Here is a 22,599-nt window from a genome sequence, read left to right on the forward strand (position 1 = left end):
TTTTGGATCATTCTAATTAATCATTTTGATATCCCTTGTTTTTGCAAAGGCATATAGTTTTATAAATGCATTTCAAAACAGCTGGAATAATATCAAAGTTTGAGAAAACAGATGTAACTGAAGTGCCTGTTGTATTCTGGTGGGTGAAATGGGTGTTACTCATTTCTTTGCTGTAGGCAGGAGGTAGACACTTCTCAAGGCAGCTGCACTTCCTGAGGACAGACACAGTCAGAACCAAGACTGTTCCTGCTCTGCAAACACTGATGCTTCCTCCCCTGGCTTGTATCAGTTTCACAAATCAAGCAGACCTGTCTGAAATACACAACAGGTCAGGATGCAGAGTGGGCTCATGGTAGATGCGAGGTCTGTCCTCAAGAATTTTCCAGGATAGAGTATGAACCCCTGATCCTCACTACAGTCAGCAATCTGAGCTGATGGGCTCCTGAGCAAAAGAAGCACAGTAACACACCCTGCCCTGGCTCACCTTTCTCACACGGCTGTCAGGTCACTTAGTAAGTCTTGTCTGAAAATTCAGGTTGCACAGTTCCAAAACTAAGTGGGTTTTTTTTTCATTCCTGTTTCATGAAAAACCTCATGCTCTCCAAAACTTATTCTTTTGTGAATGAGCAATTTGCTGCTGAAATAAATACTCATTCTGTGCTTTCAGATTTAATTACCAAGCACTGTTATTTCAAGCAGGAAAATACAAAAATTAAAAACAAATTCAATAAATGTAGGAAGAATAAATACATTAAAAACCCCTAAGCATAACTACTTGTTTGCAACTATGTAGTCAAACTGTATTGGAATTTAACAGGAATAAAATTTTAAAGCATATAAACAATAATCTGTTAAGTATTCATAAGAAATTCCTTTGATACAGCTGTTTCTTACATATTCAATAAATTGAATCTTGCAGATAGATGAGAAGAGCTGTTGGTCAAACAGAATATCTGATGAAATGGACAACTGATATTCCATACTATCTAAGTGTGATGTTTAGTGATCTGTGGTGTATGGTCATGCCAAATAGTCCTTCTGGCATTACACTTTGCTGATCTATGATCATGTAACACCCCTAGCAAAGCACTGCTGCACATATGCATCCCTGCCCTAAGAGAATAATAATAAAAAAAATTTCACTTCCCTCTCATTTTAATAAATGAAACTTTTAAGTTGTCTTATTTTCCTCTTTTGCATTTTTGGTTTTTTGGTTTTGGTTTGGGGTGTTAAATCTTTACTTTTCCAAAATTGGTTTTACTGATAAAACTTAGGATGTACTCACAACATTACTGTTATGCTGTATTGCACCAATTTTCCAGTCTATGGCAGTGTATAATCAAAACAGAATTAATCCACATATTTCTTACTTACTGCAAAACTAAGATTAATTCAGTACTTTTGAGTCTCAGGTACAGTAGTAATGTGAAACAGTCTAAGTGCACACTACTCATTATGTAAGATATATTGTAAGCAGGAAGTAAAAGAAGAACAGAAATATTAAAAAGAATACAAACCAAAAGTAGACACACCTACATTCAGGAGATAGGCTGGGCTGCATACAATACTTTACTAGATTTATGCAGAACAATTGTATGATGCATCAGATAACATCACTATGTCCTTTGCTGTCATTTTTTATTTTGAGACAGTGACTTTTCTGAGTTTCTTCCTGTATCATGAAGATATATTTGACAGTGACAGAAATGAGCTAACACTATAGGCAGTCTCACAGGCAAATTTATAAATCAACTTTGCCTTTCAAACCTTCAAGCTGAGGACAATGATCTCAGAAAAAATACCAAAAAATTGTTATTGTGACACTCATTTTCACATCAAGTCATCTCACAAAGCACAGTAAGTCTTTATCTTGTGAAGAGACTCCTTTCTTTCCACTGAATGCAAGTAAATAAGCCCATCCCAGCTGTGCATGACCACACTGTGCTTGAGGCTCTGCAGCATGTGGTTTGAGCACATGAAAAGGGTCTTGTATGGAATGAGGAAATGCTGATGAGAGGGTGAGGGTGTACAACTGAGGTCAGCTCCTGGCTCAAGCAGAAATCAGTGTAGTGCTGGAGGGGCAGTTGGTATCCCAGAGCTCATTAGAAAACATTGTCACTGTTGTAATTTACATATGGCTTATATTTGTTGTATTTTACATACAGCTTATAGTTTTTCTGTGAACCTATTCTTTACACTGAGGAATTATTATAATATTACTGAATTATTCTATATCAAATTAAAAATTGATTAGACTGTGGTTGTTTCCTGGTGGCCAGTCATGTTTACTTGATGGTTTCTTCAAACCAATTCAGCAGCATAGATTGGTACTAAGAGGAAAAAAAATTTCTTAGGTGTGAAATGACATAGCTCTATTACAAAAAGTTATATGCCAATGTTAACAAGAAAAATGGTAGAATATAGTATTTTTCATTTCAAAGAGGAGAGAAACTGAACAGACAATATTCAGAAACTGAACGGACAATCACAGACAATACTTGATAAAAAGCCATCTGAGAGCCAGATAAAAAACCTATTTCACATGAATCTATAGAGCCTCAAAAATTTCAGGGGGTGCTCATGTTTAAGTACCCAAATGAATGAGAATTAAATGTACCAGATACTTTGATGGATTGCAATATTCATTGCATATGCAATGACTGCAATGCTTTGATCTTTCTAGGCTTGTGCATTGAATGACTAGCAGGAGGATGTGTGTGATCGAGGACTCACACCTGGACTCCTTATGTCATTTTAGCTTTATTCATGGATTTGCAACAGTCATGCACATTTTTTCTTTAATTAATATCCAGTCCTGATATATAATAGGAATAGTATATATTTATTCACAATATATTTGTCTTATTGTGTTTTGAGTAAAAAAGCAACAGGATACAAAAATTACTATGGAATAGCTTACTTAGCCTGGTCTGTGTCTCATACCAACAGCTCAAGAAAATTTTCAGAAATCCAAAAGAAAACTTGTGTGACTGTTCACCTGAACAGAACTGATAGCTGTTTTCAGAACTCAGCTTTAATGTGTAGATGGAATTATTGGTCTTACCTGAGACTTGGAATTCTTAGTTTTACATGATGCTTGCAGAGCTTCCATCTACAGTTCTGGGCATTTTTTCTAAGTTCTGAATGGAACTGAGAACTGCATGTTTTCCAAAAAAATGCTCAATGTGAAGCTTCCTTTTATGTCAGTGGACTACAGATATTCAAACACGTGAATATATTCTGTGCTCCTAGAAAAAGAAATGAGCTCCCAGCACCCAGTATTTTATGTTTTGGGAACACAGCTGATCTCAGTCATGGGATTCTGAAGGTGAAAAGTCATTCAGTTATTTGTCACGTAACAAATGACTAAAAGGCATAACAGGAGTATGAGGAAAAAGATGAAAATAACTCTTATTCCACTGAAGCATTAAAAAAAAAAAGTTAAACTGATAATTTTTTTAATATAATACAAGAAAAGGTGAAAAGTACTTTCCAGCTAAAATTGTAAAAATACCCTAAACCTTGGAAGCTTCTTTCATTTATTTATATACTTTCATTCTCTGAGTAAGGAGTACTTTTTAAGATTAAGAATAAGAAAGTGGAATAATTTTTCCAGTAATTTAGGTTTTGACTTCTATGGCACGCTTGTCAGGATTTAAATTTCTGTCACCAGCAAAATTACAAAAGTACATCAAAAATCTATTGTCTTGACCTACATGGATAAGCAAGAAGCACATGAATATATGTTTATTTGAATTATATGGCTCTGTGTTTCCCACAAAATGAGTCTGTTCGATATTCTTTGTTAAAAAAAGGGAAACAACAAACCAAATTTTTTATAATTTTAAAAGTGTTTCTACTTTGTTACATTAGATCCATCTAAATAATTCATTATTTACATCACCTACTAAAATAGAGTACAGTTCTGATTGCCACTTACATTTCTAGCAAAAATTCCTTTCAGAGAAAAAGCTGAAAGTGCTCTGTTTTTTTTTACAGTCATCCAAATTCTGCCAAATACAGAGTACACTTTTAGCAATGTAGTGTCTGCAAACAGCAAAGTGTACAGCTATTCCATTGCATTGCTTCCATACCTTGCAGCTTTCATTTCTCAGCTAAATTTGATCTTAAGATTAAGTAATAAAATCCTCAATAGTTGAAAAAAAGAACAAACACATGCAGGTAATCCTTTTATATTGCAGCATTTAACTTTTCTGTCAGTAACACATGTGAGTAAACATCTTCCAAGAACTCTTTGGTTATGTTTTCTAGCTCCTGGTGTTGCACGAGGCATTGGCACACCTGACATGGCCATTTTTGAACCATGTTATATACAGAATACATTTCCTCTAAACCCACCTACCCCTCCAAGTAGTTAAACCAAAACAAAAAGAGCTGTAGGAACCATGGAAAATCATAAAAGAATAGCCATGAATCTGTATTTAAAGCCTGTTTTGTCTTCTCCTTTATATTCCAGCTATGTCTTCTCTTTGCATATGCTGCAGACACTGCACAAGGATCACTTGAACAAATGGGAACCATTAAAGACTGAAGACTTGCAGGGCAAAACCCAAAGTTTTGCTATGAATAACAATGTTAGTGGGGTAACATAAGTTACCAATTAGAGAAAAGAAACTCCAAAACATTTGCTAACATTTTGAATCATTAAAATTCTCATATTTTCAGCATTCAGAATACTTATATCTTTCCGAATTGGACAACATTTGAATCATTAAAATTCTCATCTTTTCAGCATTCAGGATGCTTATATCTTTCCAAATTGGACATAAATTAGCATTGTTAACCTGTATCAGATGAAATGTTTGTCTTGTTTACTTTTAACGAAAACAAGAAAATCATATATCTGAAATAGAAGCAGTAACATTAGGCACACTAAAAAAATATAGTAACTGAAATGATCAAAATAAACCCTCTTTAAAACAGCTTTAGGTACCAGAAGCAAATAGTAAATATAGATATATGCATACACATACCCTTGTGTGCGCATACATCTGCATGTAACAATCAGGGAGAAAGGAGTTTTGTTCAAATGTAATGTAGTATGGTTATCCTAAATGTAGGATAATCATAAAGCAGCTTTAGGTACCAGGAGTAGGACAGCCATTTAAACAATTCTGCTTTATTTAAAAAACTCAAAATACGATCTAACAGTTTGTTTCTGTCGATCAAGAAATCACTTTGACATTACAGAGGCAGCGGAGGATCGGCAATCCCAGAGGAGAGGGTGAGCCCTTACCTTCCCCCGCGTAGGCCAGGATGGAGCGGGCGCGCAGCTGCTTCCCTTCCGTGGTTTTTCCGGAGCAGGTGTGCGAGCAGGAGGACCAGGCAGACCACGCGCTGAGCACGCAGTCCTTGGGGCACGGCGCTTCGCACACCACCGGGATCGGGTAGATGGCATCTCTGCACAGCTGCCTGTCAACCTCTTCTCCTGGGGGAAGAAAAATAAAAAAAAGGCCATGGCAGTCTATCATTTGCTAAATTAACTTAAAATGAGCAATCTAGTCCAGATGGGCGCACAAATAAATTAGATTCTGTTCTTGTGTATAAACAAGGTAAACAGATTTTTTTATTACTTGTCTCCTCTGCCTCAATTCTAGAAGAGCATGCTTAAACCTAAGTTGATTTGATATTCTCATGAAGTGAATGCCAGCCTGGGTGGTATTTAGGCTTTTATTTTGCAATACATGACCCCACACAAAATCCAAATGTAACAGAGTATATAACAACCCTATGGAAAACTGTACATAGAGATACATGTATAGAAATGACCCAGTTTTCATCCAGATTTGTGGGAGAAGGGGAAAAGCATCCTAATTTAGCCAGTTTATAATCCACGATTCATCCTTTGAATTGCAGCTATCCATCAAAATATGCAGTAAATTACAGTCAGAATGTTGTTTGGTTAGAAAGATCTTCATTTGTTATCAAATCAGCAACACATCACTCTTTGTGTCATGGAGGTATAACAAGATCTATGCATTTGTATTCTGTAGATACACATTTCATTATAATCATAAGATCCAGGCTGGTGTGAATTGCTTAATGAAATATTAGCTAGTATTTAAGTAGCAGGGTTGCTTTTGTTTTCAATCAGGTAATCACAGGACCACTGTGTCTGAGATCTGTCCAAACAGCACCTTAATCACAATATGGATAGTTTCGTGAGGTGACATGATTTCTTGATCAAATAAGTTAATACTCATTAAGGGGGAAAGAATGAATGATCACATATTCTGGTATCAGTAAGTAATCATGACAGATCTTCATGTTGGAGTAAATGATGGAAAAAACAAAGGAGAGAAAGATTCAGGTCCATGTTTTAGAATTCTAGCCTTGTTAGCACAATATAATGCCTGTTATGAGGAACTGAAAATGTTGCATCTAAGAACACACTGGACTTCTGAGGCATTGACAATCGCATACAATTAAGGCATGAAAGAACCAGCTCATTTGTAAACATAAAACTTTTTTTTAAAATTATTTTCTAAAAAGGATATTACTTCAAAGCATCTCAATGCCTTTTGTGCTACATGATCTTTGCTGTACTAGGGTATAAAACCTTCTGTCATGATTCATCTGTTGAAGCACTCTTGAATTTTACATAATCCTGAGTTGTCTACATTATGCACTGAGCTGATCATGAGTTGTCTACATTATGCACTTTCTAAGACCCATCATGTCAACCCCTTTGTTTTAATAGCCAGTGTCAACAAAATAATGTCTTATCAATATTTGCAAATGAATGTAAGTCTTCAATACAACAAAATATTTGTTACATATATTGATCAAATACCCTGTAATTGAATCATAAAGGCATCAGTTACTGTTAGTAACTACCACAATGGATTCTGAAAGCTAATTCAGTAAGAACAGAGCACATTATAAATGAAACTAGATATGTAAAAACTCTGCTTTATCGAGTCTCAAATTAGACTTTATTGCCCAATAGATGTATAATAATGAATTTATTCAAATACTAATCAAAACAGAAACTACATAAACTACATTTTTTATCATTCAAAGTTTACAGTCTTTTAAATAAGAATCTCTTAAACTGAGTTCCTGAAACCAGGAGATGTTTTAGTACTAAATCAGATCATGAGACCCAGAAGTGTTAACCAAATTCTTTGTGAAAGAGTTAAAGATGAAGGCCATCCATTCAATATTAGATCCTTTTGAACAGTGCCAAATATTTTAGTCATACAGAATATTTAGGCACAACAGAAGTACAAACATCAATCTTCCTTGGTTCTGAAAACTCAGGAAAATCCTGCAGCTCATGTTTTTAAAATAGCCTAAAGTAGTCATAGTCATCTGAATTATAAAGACCTTTGAGATCAAGTCAGTCTCAACAGCTATATTTGCCCATATTAAAATACAAATTCAAGCCCTGCCAAAGGCTTTGTGGTTCTCCCATGCCAAGTTCTGCTTCCCTCACTGGACTCAGTCTTTGCATCAACTGTTCCCTCTGTTATATTGCAGGTCATCACAGCCTGACACCAGTGCAGGAGGGATTCCTTCCTGCTTCATCAGAAGGGCATTTGTTTGGGCTCAAGGACAAGAGATAGAGGAGAGGACTAAAGTTCTTTTTTCAGACAGGAAGAAAAAGCTAGAAAAGAGGTGAAACCTACTCTCATATTGTTCCATTGCCAGGTAAGACTCAATAAGGTAAACTGCTAGGACACATGCACACTTTGAAAAAAATGCTACTATTACAATAGTGTGCCACAGTATAAGCAAACAAAAACTATACTGAACTTATTTATCACTTATTGGCTTTTAATTCTTTTTTTACTTTTAACTCAAGCTTAATTTGGTGCCACAATGAGAATTTTTTTGACCTAGTTTCAGTCTGAGTTTATATCTCAAATGAAACCAAGCCTTCACTCTCTCCCAAAATCAAAGGCCCTATTTTTTCTTTGCTTTTACAGAGAAAACATTCTAGAGATATCTGTGCTACATATTGGCATTTCGTTTTTGTCATGTGTCCAATTCTTATCTGATGAATTCAATAGCATAGAAATGTAGTTGGAAGAAATATCTTATAATGGGTACTTCTTATCTTCAGGGAAATATTTTATTTATACTAAATTGTTTCTGACATTTCACTAATGATTTTATGAACAACTTGACCTTTTTTGCCTTCCTCTTTAAAGGGTGTAGTGTAGTCAACCACCAGGAACCACTCAACCATAAGCTGGGAACAATGCCAGTGTAAAGACTACTTAGAAAAAGTCCCATTTGAAAATGTTTGCCATTGAGTGCTGAAGCAAGTCCAGAGAAGGGCCATGAAGGTGAGCAGAGGACTGGAATATGTCTCCCATGAGGAATGAGAAAATTTAAGTTGCTCAGTCTGGAGAATTCAATGAGACATTACAGCAGCCTTCTAGTGCCTGAAAAAGGCTGACAAGAAAGATGAAAAGGGACTTTTTGAAAAAGCATGTCTTATGTAATGATAGGAGAAGGGGGAAAGGCTTTAAACTAAAAGAGAGAAGATTAAAGAAAACATTCTTTACTGCAAAGGAGGAGAGGCACTGGGTAAGTTGTCTGCAGACATGATGGATGCTCCATCCCAGGTTAGAGGGAGCTGTGAACAACCTCTTTTAGTGGAAGGTGTCCCTGCCCATGGCAGAGAGGTTGGAACTAGATGATCTTTAAGGTCCCTTTGAACCCAAACCATTCAATGATTCTATGATTTTATTATAACATTATGGATATAAATTTATGTTGCATAAGTACTGAAGACAGAACTAAAAAAAAAAAATTACTGAAAGGCATCTGCCCTGGGTTACTTATACTCAAAACAACAGAATGACAAGAAAGTAAAAAGCACAGATATGAAAACAGAATATGACATTTCTGTCAAGAGAAATCTTCACCACTTATCAGTTGATTTGTTCGTTAAAATCTAGCAATGGAATCTAGTAATATTCCATATTTGCAAACAATGCCTATGTTGTTGAATTATATTTCTCTCTTAGGCAAGAGATACACAATTTGGACTAAAATCTCCAAATAGCATTTAAGGAAATGACAGTCCATAAAAATGGCAGGAGGCAAATTAGGGTTTTTTTCAAAAATTTAAAATGTCAAAAATTGTTTAAACCTTCCCTGGGATTTTTTTACAGATTTACATCAGTGAGGAGTGCTGATCTTTTGAATACCTATCTCTTTATCAAATAATTATGCTGGATCCATCTGAACAATCAGCAAAGCAAGTTACTATGTCAAGACCTCCTTTTGGCCAACTTCTTGGCTCAAAGACTTCCTGATATATATGCCCACGTGAGAGCCACAACTGAACCGCACAACTATTTAGTTGTTTTAAGACAAACAAACAAAAATAACCAAAAAACACCAAGCCAAAAAAAAAAAAATTATAATCTACAGAATAGGCAAATTTTTACAGATCAGAGAGGTAGCTTGTGAATAGCATTCAGGAGAAACTGATTGATAAATATCAGTATTCATACACCATTCTTGTTTTATTACATTCACAAAGCAGGTATTGTATCTGTGAAAATTTTCAGTCTAGATGCTAAAGGTTGAGTTAGACCACGTTGTGTGGTTAATGCAGTTGAATCATGTCAGCCCTTTGTGTTTTTGTCTACTCATCTGTAAAATGTATCTGGTATTTAAGTTTCTTGTAAAATGCTTTAAGTTCCAATGGGAAGCATTCCTAGAGCTGGAATCGCTAGAGAGACATGGTAAAGAAACCCTCTTGCTTATTGTGCATCTTTTAACATGGTGCATGCTTCAGTGCACAGTAAAAAATTGCTGTCAAATTCTGACCTGTAGGAAATGGGACGGCAAGCACTTAACAGAGAGAAAAATGTTTTTAAGCCTTAAAATGAACAGTAAAATCACTGCAAGATTCAATGAGGCATAGAGAACAACTTTAAAAAAATCAGCATAAAATAAAGTTGCTGCTGGAGCCCTATGTAATAAGTCAATGAGCCTGGTCTCAGTTCTAAACAAGGAAAGCAGCTATTGTTTCTGAAAGTGACCTGTAGCCTGATATAAACTAAGTAAATTTTGACAATAAAATAAAAATAAGTAAAATTAAATCAAGAGAATTTTTTGAACTTTAACAGCTAACATTATTTTTAACATTCCTGTGTAATCAGTAAAGGATAGGAATATCACACATTGGTAAAACAAAGTTTACAGTTGTATTTCAAAGTTCATAAAAGAAGTAATGACAGCAACTGAGGCCAAATGCTAAAATTGAACTGCAGACTTCATATTACTTATTGCTTGCTTCAATATGTTCAAATTTAGTATTATATCTTCAACTTGAAGTAAAAACAGTCTATTTAATCAGTTTCTTATACATGATGTGTCATCCATTGGAAAACTGCTGGGCAGCTGAAATATTTGGAAAAGCAAACCAGAGCTCAACTTTTAAGGTGATCGTGGGTGAAGGAGGCCTTGTCATTATTTAACTGCCTTCAGTAATGCCTCTAAGCATGGAGGCTGCAGGAGAAAAGTGCAGTATTACTTCACACAATAGCAAAATCTGTGAGCTGTGTTGTTTGCCACAGACTGTTTCCTTCCTTTCCTGTGCAGAAAAATAATCAACAGGAAAGTATTGAACTGCCTCTAGTATGAGTTGCAAAGGCTGAAATGGCTGAGAATGTTCTTTGTCTTGAGCTCCTATGCAGTTTCTCAAATGCATTCCTTTCACATGAGGGCCTATACCTGTCCTTACACTGACCCTCTTGTCAACCTCAAAATGTGTCAGACTGGCTGAGGAGCCAAAAATCCTGTGCGGACTCTGTCCACCACCAAGAACAAAGTATGCCTATCCATATTCAAAACTTACTAAAACCAGATCTGTTCTCTGTGCTCAGTCCTTTTTTCACTTGGAACTAAGTTCAACCACAGTCACAGTTAGTAAACCATATCCTTCTCCACTAAAAATCATCAGTCCATAATCCACCTGCCTCAAAGTTACAGGAATGTTATAACTACACTGTAAGAGTAGAGAAGCAATGTTAATGAGTTTAACTGTAATGACTCTAAAGACAATTTTAAAAAAATTTGAGAAAATCATTAAGTAGGAAAATGTACAAATTTATCCAAATGTGAAATTTTACACTAGATTTTCTCTAGTAATAACCTGGTCAATATATCTGATGATGAGTCTAATGCAAAATGGAAATTCTCCACATTACAGAAAAGCTATCTAAGTTATCAAAATCTTATACATCTTCACATGCCAGGACACCTTACATCTGTTAATGAGCAGACAGTAATCAATCATCAGGATAAACTGAAATTATTGTTTTAATTTCTAATATTTCTGCATTTCTTTCAAATCACTAATACCTTACCAAACTTCACCACAACAGGAAAAATCATGCCTGCCAAGCATGAATGGTGACAGCAAATTGTGTTTTCCTTCCAAACCTAGAAGCTCCAGAAGTAGTGTGATGTTTTCTTTTTAAAATGTTTGGAAAAGGACCCAGGACTGTTTTTTTTTTCTGGTAATTCTATTTTGTTGTTTGTTTTTCCCTATACCGGAGGAGTTCTCTGAGGAACACTGTCTTAGAGCACGTGTCTCTAATTAAAATGTATACACAACTTCAAAACCATGACCCAGATTTTTCATCAGGGAGAATTTAGAAGTGAATTTCTAAAACCTAATCAAATAGAAAGGAGAAATGGTAATATTTACATGAAATTGATAATTTACCATTTTGTTTAGTTGAACAATCTTAAGAGTATTTGGAAGAAAAAAAACAGCACTGCAGCAGTTCTGACTGACAGAACAAGTTTTGCCCTTCAGTCAGCTCAATACTAGCAAATAGCACATATTTTGACAGACAATAGGAAACTTTAAATGTTTTACTAATCCCATTATCCTTCATATCATGTTGATGGTATTTATTCATACCTGCTCCAAAAAAACCTTTTAATGTTAGTAAAATGGCAGTGTCTTTCAGAAGAGCAGCAAGGCTATTATCTTAGCAATTATTTTCCATTACAGTTCTTGAATCAGGTGTCAAAAAATATCGATAAACTTTCAACACTTGGAACAATTTTTAACCTCTCTAATTATCAAACTGTAACATAAACGACAGATTATGACCTCAATGTATCCTACTTTGTTGCTATTAAGTTTTTCAACAAACTAAATGCGAAAAGATTGTGTACCTTTCCCTTGTGCTATTATTATCAAGTGAAGCTTTTACATTCCTTTCTAATGCTTAGGTGCCTAGCTGGTAGCTCCAAGTGTTAAATCAGTTGTTAATTCCCTAATCACATGCCTTTCTCTCAATCGCTTTTGCTAAGTAGCATTTGCATTTAATTAAGTACATCTTAATTAGCTGATGGTTAATATTCTTGAAGTAATTTTCTTCTAAGAAGCCTAAGTAGAAACAGCACTGATTTCAATGAAGACAAATACACTGGTTACTCACATCTGTTCATTATGCAAAAATGACAGAAAGTTGGTCTAATTGTTTAATGATATGTAAACATTGCAGGATTGTAAACTGTTTGATTTGATGGTTTGTGTGTGCAAATTTTCTGTGGTTTTGCTTTCAGTGTAGTATCATGCACTCTATTCCTCACTGAAAGAAAAATGGTAAACGTGATACTTCTGCCACTTACTCAAAAAACCCATTGTGAATCTCATAAACATGTGTTTCTATTTCTTTCTTTTTTTTTTTTTAAACAAGAAAATTGAGAGTACAGCACAGGGTATCATCGTCTTATTTACATTTTTACCCTTTCTGCACAGATAAACCAGAGACTTATTGAAAAGGCCACTAATTGCTGTCCTTTGCCTATGCAAATACTGGAAGATATATATACCTTTTAAAATAAAACACTAAATTTTAAAATATGATTTTGACTTTTGTAAAGCAAACATTTGCAATGACAAATGACTATCAATGACAAGAAGTAATAGTATGCAAAATGAAAATAGCTGGAGCTTAGAAACCCACCATATCCAATGTTTTTACAATCAAAGATAACATCATGTTAACACACTCAAGGAAAAACTAATGATCTTTTTATTATTTTCTATTCCTTAATGAGATGAAACACCACATTTTACAAGCAATAACTTCTTGTTAATGGCTATATGCAAATTTCTTCTTTATTCACCTTATGGGAAAAATAATTCTGATGAGTGGGATGACACTGGCTTCAGGAACTCTCACATTCATGCAGAAATATAATTTCAAAAATAGTACCTGAACACTTCAGCTTCTTCTCTGTAACCAAACAGTAAACGAGTTCAGTCACAGCTTACAGGGTAGCACTGTGTTTGCTAACCTTTCCCACAACACAGCATATCACCAACTGTGTAGGCAAAAGGCAGAAGCAGGTAACACTCTGCAAGTGGTTTATAGGAGAGCTGAACAGAGTGAAAGCCATTCTGCTCCAGACAGGTAAGACAGTGCTGGTTACAAGGTTTCTTCTCTTCAATTCATCCAAATTTTCAATCACACAAATTTCAAGAAAAGTGAGTCATTGATAAAAAAAATCCAGGCCAGTATTCCTTAACACATCAGGTAAAAAATACAATAATCCACCACGAACCATATACAGAGCAGTCAGAGGAATAACCAGAAACAAAATAACACCCCATACCTTGAAATAATGGTAATAATAAAGGGAAAACTCTGACACAAAAATTAAGAACATATATTTAAGATGGATATTTCCTGCTATAATTGCTTCAGATGGAAAACATCTTTGCATATTCTTTGGCAGTAACTTAAAAATAATGGTTAAACACAATGAACTAACACCTTCAGATACAATATTAATGCTTCCAGTAATCCCATTTTCATGTCTGGTAATGACAGAACATATGTACCTCCATTTATATTAGAGTCATCTATCAGGATTACAGTCATGTAGACAGAGTCTAAATTTGCCAGACACAAATAAAACCAGGGAAAGAAATAGTATTTCTTTACCCAAATAATATATTTTTATTTAAAATGCAGGGACATTTGGCCAGATCAAACAGCAGTATGAAAAAATAATATCCCATCACTATGCTAAAATAGAAATATATAGAAAATTGAGGAAGAAAACCCCAAGAAACCAAAATCAAAACCAATGGAATGCTATGCACTTTTTTTCTGTGAAAGGGAAAACTTATTTGGGCTTGACTCCTTTACTCAATGAGATTGAGAAAAGTGAAAAATAGCTATTCTCTTTTTGCCATCTTAAGATTTCTAGTAACCACTTTGAAACTTCACCTCATATTCCTTCATGCCCTTTCTAAATTTTCACCATATTTTGCTAGATTTATTCAGGTTGAAAACCTGAGTTTGCTCAGAAAGTGTTGAAAAAGATTTTTCCAATTCTCTCTATATTTCTAAGTGTGGGGGTGACAGAAGCCACAGTATCAGCTCCCCCAAGCATACAACATACAGCAATCACTTGGCTACCGAGGATCTCAGCTAAAATAAAAACATAGATACGCAGATGAGGCAAGTTCCTTCACTACACACACAAAGGCACACTGAGGGCGTCTTGTAGCACTAACCATGGTTCAAAAAGTAACACAGCCTTTTTATCTCTGACACAACCCTGTAAGGTACTCAGTGCACATTTTGTATAATTTGCATCATACACTAATGGAAAACTCTTCCTACAGATGATACTTTGATTCTTTACTACTTCTGATAGCACTGAATATTCAACAGCATGAAATAGGCTGTAAATGAACTACTAAAGTCAGTATCTGTGAGAAAGCCTGACCTAAACAGGGATACTGAAGAATTAATCCAAATTAATTAAACTGGGACTTTGAAGGAGATTAGTTAAACTGTATTAACATTTTGTATGGGTATCTTACTCAGAAAGAGAAAATTCTTGACAAATAAAATTAGGAACACTTTAACTTCAAATAAGAGGATTTACAGACACATTTAATATAGTTTAAGTAATTATTTTTGCAGTTAATTTGGATCAACTTTGGAAAGTGCCTTCATGCATATAAGCAAAGTAAACAAAAACTGAAACATGATATGCCTTTAGCTGAAAATCTCCTAGTCTTTTAACTTGATGCTATAGTAGACTTGTACCACAGGGATAGAAGTTCAATAATTCTAATAAAGTCTCCAGCAGAGTACCCAAACACTGCCTAACAACAGGAGTAAAATTTTCCTACTGCTTGACAGGTAGTTGAAACATTTTCATGGTTCATTTGCTAATGTAGTCTTACTGAGAATGATAAGGAACAGAGAATACAAGTGTATTGATCATAACCAAGCAGAGTTGCCTTCTAGTGTCAAATAAGCCAATCAAATGTCATCTTGATATGAAAGAAAAAATAAGTTTGATGACAGGCTACGGTCCCATTGAGAATAAAATCAATATTAGTCATGGGACCAACTGGGATCAATATGTCAAACCAATAGGCCATTTTAGCAGGAAGGGGAAAGGAGGGGAAAAGTGCTGACAGAGCTAAAAGGAAAAAAGAGGACAGTGAGAACCTTGAGGATGAGATCACTTGAAAATTCACATTGTATTTCTAAAAACACTTGTCAAAAGCACCAAGCCACCTTGAAAAGATACAGCTAGTTCCAAGACTAGCTAGCTAGTTCCAAGATCAGTTTTTTTTCTCATAAACTTTTCTCAATCAAGTCAAAATTCATATAGTGAAAAATATATGTTCAAGTATGACTTCCAGAAAAAAGATTAAAAAAACTTCCTCCATTTGCATTTAAAATGTTAAAGAAGGTCTACTGTGTTTAAAAGTCAAGAAAAGTCTTTTCATGGGCTTTAGAAATAGTGATGGTGTTCTCTGAATTCTGGTAACAGTAGGATTTAAAATACATGGATTTGAAAACGCAACATGCATTTATTGCAATGTGTCCTTTTGATTATTTAAAAACTCCATGTTTTATTAAGCACTGAAAATTATTCTACTACTTTTTCACTGCTGAGTATTCTCAGCAAATTTTTAATTTCATCGTATATGGACACATAGACTGCTGTAGCCTTTTAAAAGTATTTCACAGGTAAAAGCCTTTTCACAGGTATTTTATTGTAAGTGCTATTTTACACATTTCCCCCTCCCATTCAGTAATGTCAAAATAACCTGGAGAACAAGTTTGGGAAGGGCACTGGAATGTCAATGACTTCAAACCAGTTTGATGAGAAAAGATATTTCTGATGTGCTGATATTTCTGATCTGAACTAGACTAACTTTTAGGGATATGAGTTAGGAATAGAAGCATACAAAGGAAATAATAGGCAAGAAAAGCAGTAGCACGTAAACAATGTGACAGTTCCCTAATGTCAGTAAAATGACAGTGCTCACCACAATCATTCCAATGATTCCCTAAGGTACTAATCTACATATTTAGAGCAGCTACCTTAAATGGCCTGGTTTTTCAAGACACAATACTTTCACTAACTTCAAGCTTCCCATTTTCAGCACAAACATTATCTTTGGTTAATAAATTTATACATTTAAGCTAAAAAACTACAAAAAGTTGCATCCTAAATGGCTTTATAAATACTTCAGCAGTGCAGTATTTTCCTAGAATTTGGTCACCAACAGAGTAATGATATTTTTTTCTATAATGCAAAATCTCACCTCACAGATGAAGTGAATGATTAATGGCCTGCACCTGAGAGAATATTAAGTGAATTTTTCAGTTGGTCAATTATCTAGTATTTCACTACCATACTGTGAATTTGCAGCAAGTTTAAAACTGTGCGTTCATATACATTGTCACACCTCCTGCCACACAAAGACACATGTAGCTCAAAAGGGGGTTTAAGAGAATAAGAAAAATTATTTTATATGGCAAAAGATGATTGCAAACATTTTCTTTGCATTATTCATCCAGCTGCAGCTAGTAAAGAGTTGTCACCCTCTATATAATCTGACAGCTCAATTCAATCACAGTTAAAACATAGGACCCAAGAGGTGTAAGAGAGATCACTGCCACTGTCATGTTTACACATTTCTGAGAAATGGTTTTTAAATTAATTTCATGGATGCTTTTGTCTGTGCCCTACTACTGGCAGATAAAATGCAGTCTTTGGAGAACACCTTTTTATCCACCTTGCAACGAATATCTCATCATTATGAGTGGAAGGCACAGCATGCCTTTAGGGAGCTCAGACTGTGAATTAATCTTCTCTTTTGGAAACATTTTCATAGTCTTTCTCCCAAGAAGACTAAAACTAACCCATCCTTTTGACTTTTTTCTTTTTCCTAGCCTCTACGTGTATGGATTCAGAGAAGGAGCTGTCATGAAAACAACCAGAGGTAAATGCCACTACATCTCACAAACCTACTCTGTAGAAGGAAATATAATAGCATTGTCACAAATAAACAAAAAAACCTCCAGGAGTACATCTGCAAGTTTAGAGACATTAAAACTTCTTCATTCTGTTAATAAGTTATGCAAGATAATGTCCTGAAGTACAGAAGCCTGAGAAATTTCATTGCAGATTGACACCTACTCATAGAAATAAATGGTACCCTGAAAATAAGGTTCTCCTTCCCTGCTGGTTTTCTAGAAGCTTCCCACAATATATAAGATGCTTCTAGTTTATGCAATTATTCTCCTTCCCCTCTTTAAATAAAAAAACCTCAATTCTGAGGCATCCAGAACAAGAAATTTCATGTATTTTTTGCTTCATATCTTTTCTTTGGAAAACATTAATGCAGCAATTTACTATTCATAGAATAGTATCAGCACCAATAAAGGATGTCTAAATAAAATTAGAAACACACATCTGATAATTCCTAGGGCAAGATTTACATACTTAATCCACAAGTTAATCCCCCAAAACTATATCAAGAAACCAAAGAGTAGATGCCAAAATGAAAGGTGTCTTTGTATAATGCAGTTTTTTTTTAACTGTATAATCACATGCTTATTATTTTTCCACTGGGTCCCTTCCTCCTTCAGTTCACAGATTGGAAACTCCTTAATGGGGAGCTATTTGGTATTTTTAGTTTTATTCTCTTTGTTCAAGTCATGATCCAATGTTTTATTTACCACACACTAATTAAAAGTGTTATTAAAACAGAATTGGCATTTTTGCTAAGATCTTTCTGTCATGACTATCAGACGCCCACCAGCACAGCATTATTTTCAGAACACTGCAGATGTGGCAGGTCAGCATTATTTATATTTTGCTGATGCTGAACAAAAGCAGAGCAAAATTAAACCCTGAAGAATAGGACAACTAAGGTTAGTTGTTTCACAGATATTGCATTCATTACTACAAAATACCCACTTAATCACCAAAGAAGATATATCTGTCTCACAAATAAGTGGCAGATTCTGTGGAGAAAATGTCAGGTTGGCACAGTTAAATTCTTCTTTCTGATGTATTCACATAAGGATTGGAAAACTTAATTTCCTAATGTTTGAATGCTTTCTTTTGAAAATTGAAATATGAAATTTTGATGTAATATTTCTTTTCAGTTTTCTAGTTTAAAACAGAATTCAAATGATAAATAATATTTCTGCCATGGGTGTTGCACTGATGCTTGAAATTGCTGCTGTGTCTGTTCTCATGAGACAAAGTAGAAACAGACTAAAATTCATTGCATTACAGCCCAAAAAGTTATGAATTTTCTTTTCTTCCCCATTCTCTGGCTTCTTGTCCAGCCTTATTTTTTCTAGACACTATTCCTAGTCTGTCACCTCACTGTCCTTTTCATCCACACCTCCAAATTCTTTCCAGCTGCTTGTCAAATCCTCCCATGGGCTGACCCTTAGCAGATTAAATACCTCACCAAATTCATTCCTAATGCTTATCATGTAGAGACATTTTATAACTTTGAGTTCTTTACATGGTCTCAGGAAATTGCCCTGGAGGAAACCAGGGTCAAGTCCTATCTTTCTCCAGCTTTCAACCCAATTTATTGGCCAGAACATTGCAGTTCATTCTCCTGTCTTGCCTTTTTTCACCAAGTCCAAGGTATAAATCTGTATTCCCCTCTGCTGGGGTTGTGGCTACGTAGTCACAAACTATCTGCACTCCAGCATCTGAAAGAGATCACTGGGAACACTGAAGAGACTGGTATCAATTATTGACCTTAATTTTGAGTAATCATTGTGTCTCCACATGTTTTACTTCGAAGTTTCTGAAGTATCCAGTGAAGCTGTTGCTCGTGCTGTGCACAAGAGTTGCAAGAACTGCAAAATTACAAGTATCATCTTAAGGCTCTAAGTGACCACTGGAGCAGTTGTCTTGTGAAATTAAGTATTTTTTGGCAGATAAGTGTGATTTTTTCCTCAATCAGTACTCAACACAAATTAAGATCTATGAGAAAGGTCAGACAATGAGCTGCTCTAGGCTGGAAGTACTGAGAATAAAATTCCCATTTATTCTGTCTCAACATGAGTAGCTCATGATGAGGCCTTTATCCTCACCATTTATCAACACAGTGGTTTCACAGCTTTGAAATTTGGCAACATTTATCTAGAAAATGGACCATAATATGCAAGTTGTTGTAAAATATAAATAGGCCTGTGCCACATTTTCTCAGATGGAAAACTGACTCTCATCAAACCTAGTGAGAATATACTGCCTTTGAACATTTTATCATAAAGATAAAAATGACTAGTGCTGTGTCATATAATCTCCTGAGAAAGTGGTACTTAATGCATACCTCTATAGCATTATTTTTATATATAACAGAATTAGATGCAAAATTGCCTCTTCTAAAAAAGTTTTGTAAAAATATTTCAAATATTTTCTGGGTATGTTTTAGGGAGTTAACAAGTTGACACACAAACCCAAAACCAAAGGAGTTCAATACAGTTCTAGAAATCCTGTTCCATAATCCATCCATAACTCCTTAACCTCCTTTTTCTTTCTTGCCTCATAATAGCCTAATTTGAAGTAATAAATGGAAAAACTGTATCACATTAAATTGACCTCCCTAAAGAAATTCCAATTGTTATAAAGTTTATCTACTATCATCCCTCTCTGCATTCTTACCATGATGAACCTTGGAGTCTAATCAGAATTGGGTTCCTGCATTGCTGAATATTACACAAATCACAATGCATGCATCAAAATCCCTCCCCTCCAATTTAGTCACATGAAGTTCTTGCAGTTATCTTACTGGTGTGCCATCAAAAACAAAATAAAGATACTAATAATATGGATTATATAAAACATTGCACTCTCTTAGATCCATTTAAAAAATACTAGCACTTTCCACTCCAGCAGCCTCTACTCTTAGAAGTCCAAAATTTTTACAATAATGCAGCGTTACATTTTAGAAGTAAACTGGTCAAAATACATCAAACTTGTCTGACCAGACAGCCACATTATGATCTGTTACACTAGACAAAGATTTTGGTAATTAGGTTGGCCTACCTGTTTTTACCTTAATTATATTAGTTGTGGACATTAATGTCTCATTAGACATTGTCCATACCATGTGCAACTCCATCTTCAAACACATATGATAAATTGGAAACAAGGGCCTGATGCACAAAGTGCTAATGTTTATTTGACTATGCAGATGGAACATTGGTTTTGTTTTATTTATCTCTTTAAATGTGAAATCATCACATCAAACTTCAGGCAAACTATTAAAGACAGGGACAAAAAAGTTATGTATTTTATTCTTTCCATATAATTAAATTACTACATGTTACATAAATACTAAAAGCATCCATTCTTTTATGAAACTCAGTAGTGACGTGTCTAATATCAAGATGAGAGATAAAAAGGAATTGGTGTCATCAATTAAATGTGACTTTTTATTGACAGAAGAGTTATCAATTATCAAACTATTCCGAGACTTAGAGATAGTTTAAGCAGTATACTGTAATCTTGTTTTTCCTTATGTTCCTTTATATTAAATAAAACATTTTTTAAATAAATGCCTTAAAAATCCAATGGTGTGAAATATAATGGCCTGAGAGTGTCAGTTTTAAAGTCCTTTAAATTCAATTTATTTTATTGAAATTGTTTATTTCACTAAGAAATTTGTAAATATACCAAGCATCCAAGAAACATATTCAGCAGAAAAATTAAAGGAAAGGAAGGAAAAGCTTTGGTATAAGTTTCTTAGCCTATGTACTTACACTGAGGAACAGAGTATACATTTTAGATTTGATTTAAATGCCTCAGATGGACATCCAAAAAGCTGTCAGCAGCAAAGAACAGTTTAAAACATTGCTATTATGATATTAGCTAGGAAACAAATATTGGGAAATGATGACTAATGCCAACATAACCAAGTTCCTGTAAGCAAAAGGCACTATGAGCTCAAAGGAACTGTCATTAGCTACTGTATTTTTCTGCTAATTGACTGCTGAGCATTGACCAGATTTTGATCTGGGTTTTCTTACAGGCATAACTGAATAATTCAATGTAATTTGAACTTGAATCTGGCTCTTCATTCTTTATAAAGAACTAAGTCATAAAGCGACACAAAGTGGTATTTTCTTTTCTAAATAATCATAATAAAATCCAACCAGTCTGATGGTTTCTTCATCAAATGCATAAAGCTGCACAATAGAAATGTCAGAAAAATAGATTCTTTACATATGGGCACACCTATAAAATGTCTATGCTCAGGTCTACTGAATCTCTTATTGTTTCCCATCATGAAAATAAATGACGACCAAAAGACTCCTCAGCATTTGATTCAAACCATAAATATACAGAAAGACCCAATTCTGAAACCAGCCAAAATAACTTAAATAAAAATTGTTGCACCAGCAAAACTTCAGCTTTTCCAGAAATTTATTTGACATATTTCATTACCTGCTTATGGTAAGATGATATAAAGCCCCAGCCAAAAAATTAAGGAAGGAAATTGAGATATTGATCAGGAAATTATAGAAGAAAACTTAAATTAGATGAAAAAATTTTGTAAGATTTACTTAAAAGTAAAATTTAACAAAAATAAGAGAAGAGGTATTTCAGCTTCTCTAACTCTTGAGAAAAACAGTAAGGTAAATAAAACATAAGAGGTTTTATTGCTGAAATATGGTGTCTTTTGTTAGTCTCACTAGCTGAGAATAAACACAGATAAAGGACAAGTGTCCTAGAAATGTCCTCTGTTCCATTTTGTTCAGTATAGTGTTTTCAGCCCTTGACAAGGTAGCTAAACTATTTGGTTTGTTATGTCTCTAAATCAAACAGACCAATCTACCTTCTATGTCTTTTAATTGATACCAGCACTACTGCTTTGCCTCCAGTATTAGAGAACTGGTAAAATTCTCACATTTGCATCAGAAAATACTGATGCCAGTGGTGTCAGTCTCAGAAAAACCGGACCTGTGTCACCCACCTCCATACAGGTGCCAGAAAGGACCTTGTGGCACTGAGCTACATCAGCATGCACCTCTGCCTACACAACTTCAGCAGCAATCCTGCTGCTTCATAGAGTTGTAGGAATTTGCATATACACAAAGAGCCTTGATGTTGCCATGGCTCCCTCTTCCAAGGCAAGTGACTCTCAGCTGTGAGGCAGAAGAGTCCACTCCTGTCTGTCCCCTGTAGAGCTACTGTAACCAACAATTAGTGACTCCAATAAGATCTGGAAGAAATCTGTGTTTCAAAAGTGAGATCTGTTTTGTCTGGAGTAACACATGCAAC

The 22,599-nt window shown here is 34.9% G+C and overlaps 1 protein-coding gene across 1 annotated transcript in view; it reads right to left on the reverse strand.

The window, feature by feature from the left end:
- The window catches only part of THSD7A (thrombospondin type 1 domain containing 7A), a 264,860-nt gene that overhangs the window by 64,357 nt on the left and 177,904 nt on the right, over positions 1-22,599 (reverse strand). The window contains exon 10 of the mRNA XM_064704399.1: positions 5,258-5,449. Coding sequence (XP_064560469.1) covers positions 5,258-5,449 — 192 coding nt within the window. The remainder of the gene's footprint in view (positions 1-5,257; positions 5,450-22,599) is intronic.

Source organism: Zonotrichia leucophrys, chromosome 2 (assembly GCF_028769735.1).
Source record: "Zonotrichia leucophrys gambelii isolate GWCS_2022_RI chromosome 2, RI_Zleu_2.0, whole genome shotgun sequence".
Lineage (NCBI taxonomy): Eukaryota > Metazoa > Chordata > Aves > Passeriformes > Passerellidae > Zonotrichia > Zonotrichia leucophrys.